The sequence below is a fragment of the Colobus angolensis genome, unplaced genomic scaffold (genome assembly GCF_000951035.1).
Source record: "Colobus angolensis palliatus isolate OR3802 unplaced genomic scaffold, Cang.pa_1.0 Scaffold38, whole genome shotgun sequence".
Classification (NCBI taxonomy): domain Eukaryota; kingdom Metazoa; phylum Chordata; class Mammalia; order Primates; family Cercopithecidae; genus Colobus; species Colobus angolensis.
Window position 1 is genome coordinate 1,977,162 of NW_012117154.1, and position 7,183 is coordinate 1,984,344.

Here is a 7,183-nt window from a genome sequence, read left to right on the forward strand (position 1 = left end):
TAAAAGTGATAAACTATATCTTTGTTAAAAATAATTCAAGTCTATTAAAGTAAAATTTATATCTTCTATCTTACCTAGATTAGAACTTTTCAACCTTATTATACATGAAAATTGCAGATACAATAAGCATGTCAATAATGTAAAATTTCCAACCCCACACCCAGGTTTGGAACATTCGGAAGTGTGTGCGTGAGTGTGCATGTGTGTGTGCATGTGTGCGTGCGTGTGCGCGCGTGTGTGTGCGTGTGGGCTCGAGCATGTGTGTGCACGCACGTGTGTGTCTGGGAAAGGGTCTCACTCTGGCTTCCTGGTGGGAGTGAAGTGGTGTAATCATGGTTCACTGCAGCCTCAAACTTCTGGGCTCAAAGAATCCTCCTGCCGCAGCCTCCCAAGTAGCTGGGACTACAGGAACCTGCCACTACACCTGGCTAATGTTGAAATTTTTTGTAGAGATGGGGTCTAACTATGTTGTCCAGGCTGGTCTTGAACTCCTTGGTCTCCCAAAGTGCTAGGATTACAGGTGTAAGCCACTATGACTGGCAGGAAATGTGTATTTTTAATCATAAATTTTCCAGGTAATCTTGATGTCAGTGGTTCAGACAATACTTTGAAAAATACTTTCTAGGCTGGGTGCGGTGGCTCACGCCTGTAATCCCAGCACTTTGGGAGGCCGAGGTGGGCAGATCACCTGAGGTCAGGAGTTTGAGACCAGCCTGGCAAACGTGGTAAAACCCCATCTCTACTAAAAATACAAAAATTAGCCTGGCGTGGTGGCGGTCGCCTGTAATCCCAGCTACTCAGGAGGCTGAGACAGGAGAATCACTTGAACCTGGGAGGCAGAGGTTGCAGAGAGCTGAGATCGTGCCATTGCACTCCAGTCTGGGGGATAAGAGTGAGACTTTGTCTCAAAAAACAAAAAAAGAAAAAGAGAAAAAGAAAACGAAAAACACTTTCTAGTCAACCTCCAAATTAAGCTGGGCCATAAAAGAGCCAAGTAACCAGCATGGGGGGTGTCACACTTGTCAGGCCGCTCTTATCACAACTAGTTTCACTGAATGACACTTGAATCTACAACAATGCAAGAAACTGCCCGGCCCTATGAGAGATCCACCTAGATTTATAGATACGTGCACCAAATACATAGATAAAAACCAGAGATGTGAATTATGGCCTAACCGGTGCCCTTTGGGAAGGCACAATCAACAATCTTGCCAGCACAACAGGCACAAACCAGGGCTGCGCAGAAATGCCTGGTGGTGCTACTGGTTGATCGCTTTGCTCATGACTCCCCCTGTCTTCCTTAGGACAAACAGAGGAACACATCTTCCTCCAGACTCGGAATGAATAGCTGGACCGTCTTTTCACATTTGCTTTCTTTTTATCCTGTGGACACTGAATTACCCCTTTCACACTGCCTGACAATCCCTCGAAGCCAAACAACACCTACCTTTTGCAATTCTGTGATATTTAAAAATTGCAATTGAAAATACACACACACACACACACACACACATACATGCATGTAAACCTCACTCCTGGTTTTATTCTCTCTGTTAAACTCTTATTTTAGTTCATACTCCACATTCCTTTATTTTTAAAAAGTGGATTGTACCATGCTCTTTCATATGTATCTATGTGAGTTTTCTTAAATCTGTTCTGAAATAGGAGGCAGTGTAAATACATCAAGTGACAATCTACGTTTATTCATTAGGGACATTTTCTAGTTGGCACTTTCTTATGGGCTTTTTTTGACACTTTTTTATGGGCTTCTTGATTAACTCAAGATCACGAGTCTCAAAACCAGGGATGAGGGAATCACTTCTCAAAACTGGATTCCAGGTACCAGAACCCAATCTGAACACGGACAAAGCCTCCCAGCTCCTCTGTGGCTTTATCTCTCAGTCTTCACACAGTACACATTTTCTCATCAGTGTTTATTAGGACCACTGTTATTTCTAGCGTGTAAACACTGGCATGTATTGACAGTGGTACAAATGTTTAGGAATAACTAATGGTTTAATTTGCTTTTTCATTCAGCTATCCACATGGTTTGCATTAGTGCCAAGCAATGTCTCTAAGTAGTAAGGACTATGTGAACCACTCAGAACCAGGTCTGGATAATTATTTTTGTGTACATGGGGCACTCTGTGCCCCAACTCTGCCTTAGTGAGGTGCCTGGATACCACGGGGCTGGATGCAACAGCTGGTACAGCTGCCTGAGATCCCGCAACCTCATGGCCACATTGGAAAACTGTCCAGATTGTGCAACGAAGCTCTGTGTATGTGTGTGTGCGCGTGTGTGTTCATCTCTGTGTGTGTATGAGCACACATACATGAAGCTTGACCAATAACTGAAAGACTCACAACTTGCAAAATCAGCCACAACTAGCTCTCTTACAAACACTATTAACAGAATAACTGCCTACGCTGGCATGAAGCAACTGAAGGAAGAAAGAGCTGAAGAGAAGAGTACTTCGCTCAGAAGAAAGGAAACAGCCTTTATATCAAAGCTTAATATAAGCCAATTTGCAGAGCTCTCCTTGCATCCATCCAGCTAACATTTGATGAGCACCTACTATGTATAAAAAAGTCCTGAGTGCTCTGACTTCAGTTGATTCTCTGTTCTCTTCCCCACACAAATATCTCTCTTATTTTCTAAATACTTTCCTTAGTGTAGAAAGACTCAAATCTGGTCGTACCGAAAAGAATATTTATGATCTCAAATCATATTGATGGCCTCACGGAAATACAGCCTCACCAGTTAAAATACGGTACCATGCATTACCTGTTATGTCTGTGATTCAATGAGCAATCATGCAAAGAATCTTCAGTGCAGGCCCCCTCAGATGGATTCTCTCATCTTTGAGATCTAAACACTTTGTTTTGTCTCCTTTGAAGAAATTATATTCTTAAAGAGGAGGGCAAAGGGTAAGATGGGTTAGGGGGCTTCTTTTGGGTGTCTACTTCACTTTGTTCATGCCCAGCCAGTGTCTGGGCAACACACCCCTGCCCTCCTGCCTCTCCTGCAGGCACATCCCAGCCCTTGAGCTTTTCTTATGTGCCACACATCTGGAATGAGCACCTGGGACATTTGTGTTTCTATTTTTCCCATCCAACAGGAACAGCCCCCTGTTCCGAGGCACAGCAGCAAGTGAGGCAGTCTCAGGCATACAGCTGCATTGTGAAGATCAAACCAAATGCATGGCCTCTGGACCTGTCAACTGCCTTTCAGTAAATACTAAGGACAGTTTTCTCCCTTTCTTAAAGCACACGTGGAATCTACCATCAGTGTCTCCTATAAGTCTTAAAAAATGCTTTGAAATCAGGCACAACCCCAAAGGATGGTCCCTTTCACACCCTACTGCGTTGAACCAGCTTCACGTGTTTGCTGAAAGCCACACGGTGACAAATCTAAGGTGAAACCCAGGATATAAATCCAGGCCAGATGTTTTGTGAAGTACCCTGCACTCCTGAACTCTTCTGTCTAGAAGGTGACAGAAGCTCACTGGGCGTGATCGGACTCAGGTAAAGGGAACATCACACCATGGAGGGAAACTAACCTGTTTGCCAACACACTTCACAGATAGGAATTTAGGTGACCCCAGGAGCAAGGGAGAATTGAGTTTGTGCAGATTTCACCCATGCATGCCCTTGGCTACTTTGGCAACGAGGAGTAACTTGTGCAGTGCAGCTCAGTGGTGAGGCGTCCGTTCATCCGTTCTCCACCTCCCTTAATATTCGCTGGGCGCCTCCTACGTACTGGGCATTGCAACTGGCCCTGGCGACAGGGTGTTTGTGGGGCTTACATTCTATTCAGGGAGGAGGATAATAAGAAACTTTTTTTTTTTTTTGAGACGGAGTCTTGGCTCACTGCAACCTCTGCCTCCCTGGTTCATGCGATTCTCCTGCCTCAGCCTCCCAAGTAGCTGGGATTACAGGCGCTGGCCACCATGTCTGGCTAATATTTTTGTAGTTTTAGTAGAGATGGGGTTTCACCATGTTGGCCAGGCTGGTCTTGAACTCCTGACCTTGTGATCTGCCCACCTCGGCCTCCCAAAGTGCTGGGATTACAGGTGTGAGCCATCGCGGCTGGACAATAAGAAAACTTTTACATAAACATGCAATATATTGGCAGATGGGAATGAATGAAATCAAGAAAAATCAGGCCAACAGGAGACTGGCAGTCACAAGTGGAGAGCAATCCTAGATGGAAGTGCTCAGGACCCGCCTCCCTGAGGCCATGACATTGGCCTGGATGCTTGGTGAAGGAAAATGATATAGAAGTACCTGGAATCAAGGGTTTCAGTCTGAGCTAACGCCACATTCAAATCCCTGAGGCAGGACTGCAGGGTGACCAGATGGCTGAAACTAGTAACAGGAGGGAACCCACAGAAATTGCTGTAAGCAGTTGAGATTTAATCCAATGCCAACAGGTAGAGACTAAAGGAGTAAGGCAGATCTGTCTGAGTCCTAATTTGGCCTCTTATTAGCCAAATGCCCTAAAAAAGTTGGTGGTGGATCTCTCTGAACTTCATCTCCCTCATCAGGGAAATCAAGAGAAAGATGCCCATTTTCTAAAGTGTTTATCCAAATGCCTCCTGTAGGGTAAGGGTTCACTGAGTGCTGACTGTTGCTGTTGTTCTTAAGTTTCTGGTTTTTACGTAGCATGCATCCTCTGAGGAGCTTTCAGTCATTCTTTCTATTACCTTTAGTTTGCTAAATAAGTAAGTTCTTGGCATGTCTTTCAAGTTTGAGATCTATTCCTTTGGGTTGGTTTTGAATTGTTTGTGGTAAAGAGTTACTCTGGTTATTAGAATCTGTATTACAAGCCGGTGATAGCTGGAATTTTAGATGTTTAAGAACATGTAAGACAGCAATATATGACTCCTAAATGTTTATTTTGCCAGATAAGAGAATTTTAAAAACAAACAAGTTTATCATCTATCATAAATAGCACCTCATGAAGGACAGGATATTTGGCACAATCATCTCCAAGAAGGGGCAATTCCTCCCTAGAAAGGTCACCTTTCATAGATATATACACATGTATGCATATGTGCGTGTGCACAAGCAAGCCTGCACGTTTGCCTGGACATCCTCTTTCTCTGTCTTTCTCCATATGTAGTGTGTGTGTGTATTTTTCTCTACGTGGCAAAATAAAGAGCTGGGGCTACATATTGCTGTCTCACATGTTTTTAAACTCTGACGTACATAAACAAATGTATTTTTCTTGCTTTGCTGTCAATCCGTGAACATGTCCCCATACATAGACCTCTGCCAGCTCCCGTTTACAAGCCCTGCTCTGGACAAAGGAGATGTGATCAATGCCACAGGCGGGGGAGAAGAGCTCCCCGAGGCTCAGCCTAGCCTCGGGGAAGTTGTGATCTGCCAAGGGCAGTGAAGCTGTGGGCACCTGACCTGCTGGCACGATAACTCTGCGTTCGTTCGTGGTCATGTTTGGGGGTGGCATGTGCTTCTCCTCCATGTAGCTGCCATAGTTCATCCCGACGGTGTCTGGGCTGCCCACCATCTTCCCGCCTTTGGCCACACTGCATTCATCAGGAGAGTTCCTGGAGGAGAAGAAGAAATGTCCTTCCATTACAACAGCAACCAAAGAGCACGTCTCCAACGACTTCTCACAATACACAGAGAGAACCGAAGAAGGGCAAGGCGGAAGAGACTGGGGGAGAAAGGACAAGTGTGAAAAGCCAAATACAGGTGGGGTGCCGTGACTCACACCTGTCATCCCAACACTCTGGGATGCCCAGGCAGGCGGATCACGAGGTCAAGAGATTGACACCATCCTGGCCAACATGGTGAAACTCCGTCTCTACTAAAAATACAAAAATTAGCTGGGCGTGGTGGTGTGCCTGTAGTCCTAGCTACTTGGGAGGCTGAGGCAGGAGAATCTCTTGAAACCGGAAGGTGGAGGTTGCAGTGAGCTGAGATCGTGCCACTGCACTCCAGACTGGCGACACAGCAAGATTCCATCTCAAAAAAAAAAGAAAAAAAGAAAAGCCAAATACAGTGCCTTGCCTTCTGTCCTCCCAAAATGCATATTTTGAAGGCTTAACTCCCAATGTGATGGTATTAGGAGAGAGAGTCTTTGGGAGGTAATTCGGTTTGATGAGGTCATGAGGGTAGAGTCCATGATGGGATTAGTGCCCTTATTAGAAGAGGAAGAGACCAGAGCTCTCTCTCTCTCTCTCTGCCATGTGAGGGCAGACCAAGAAGGTGGCCAAGCCATCTGCAACCCAAGGACAGAGACCTCACCAGAGACTGGCCCTGCTGGTGCCTGATTTTAGACTTCCAACCTCCAGAAGCATGCAAGCTCGAGTCCCGCTGCTTCAGCCAGCCTGTCTGTGGGGCTCTGTGAAGGCAGCCTGCACAGGCTAGGACAGTACCCACACTGGCCAGACTCACAGAACATGCACAAGGGAGGCGGAACTACCACCTGGCTTCTGTTTCTTAAGCAGCTCCTCCAGAAACTGTCATGTCAGAACTCCATCTGTGACAACTGACTGGGAACACTTGCAGGGAACAGTGAACTGCTCTTTGTTCTCACGGTGTGACAGTAAACAGGCAGAGTAGACAGATGCTGAGAGGTGGCACCAGGGACACTCGCTGCTCAGCGAGGTTTATCCTGGAACGATGTTCCTTTTCAAAACCTCAGAATGAAATCCTCCTGCTGAATTTCAAATCCCTGCAGCCAATCTTTACATACGAAGCTTTGAAGACTCACAGTGTTCCAGGCTTAGGTGCAGACAGGAAGGGCAGAGAAGGGTGGGGACGACGCTAGGGGAGGCCTCATGGGAGTGGACTCCAGCAGTCCTAGAGGACCCCTGGGAAAGAGATTTGGAAGGAACTGTGTGGTTGCAGAGAGGGGTCAGCTACTGACTACTGACCTTGGGCAACAGGTCACAGGGCTGCTGTTAGTAAGGCAGTCACTGTCATTTGGATAAAGTCAAATCTACCTTTCTGGAAAAAGAAAAGGAAACCATTTTAAACAGTGAGATGTGAAAGCTACAGGACATAAATGAAATGGCATCTGATAGGGAAATGCCAAAAAGAAAATCCAGTTTAGGGCCGGGAGCGGTGGCTCATGCCTGTAATCCCAGCATTTTGGGAGGCCGAGGCGGGTGGATCACCTGAGGTCAGGAGTTCAAGACCAGCCTGACCAACA

The 7,183-nt window shown here is 46.0% G+C and overlaps 1 protein-coding gene across 5 annotated transcripts in view; it reads right to left on the reverse strand.

Moving 5' to 3' along the window:
- Positions 1–7,183, reverse strand: part of ERG (v-ets avian erythroblastosis virus E26 oncogene homolog) — a 212,000-nt gene that overhangs the window by 43,687 nt on the left and 161,130 nt on the right. For all 5 annotated transcript variants that reach the window (XM_011954030.1, XM_011954027.1, XM_011954032.1 and 2 more), the window contains one exon: positions 5,419–5,570. In XM_011954030.1, the coding sequence (XP_011809420.1) occupies positions 5,419–5,570 (152 nt within the window). The remainder of the gene's footprint in view (positions 1–5,418; positions 5,571–7,183) is intronic.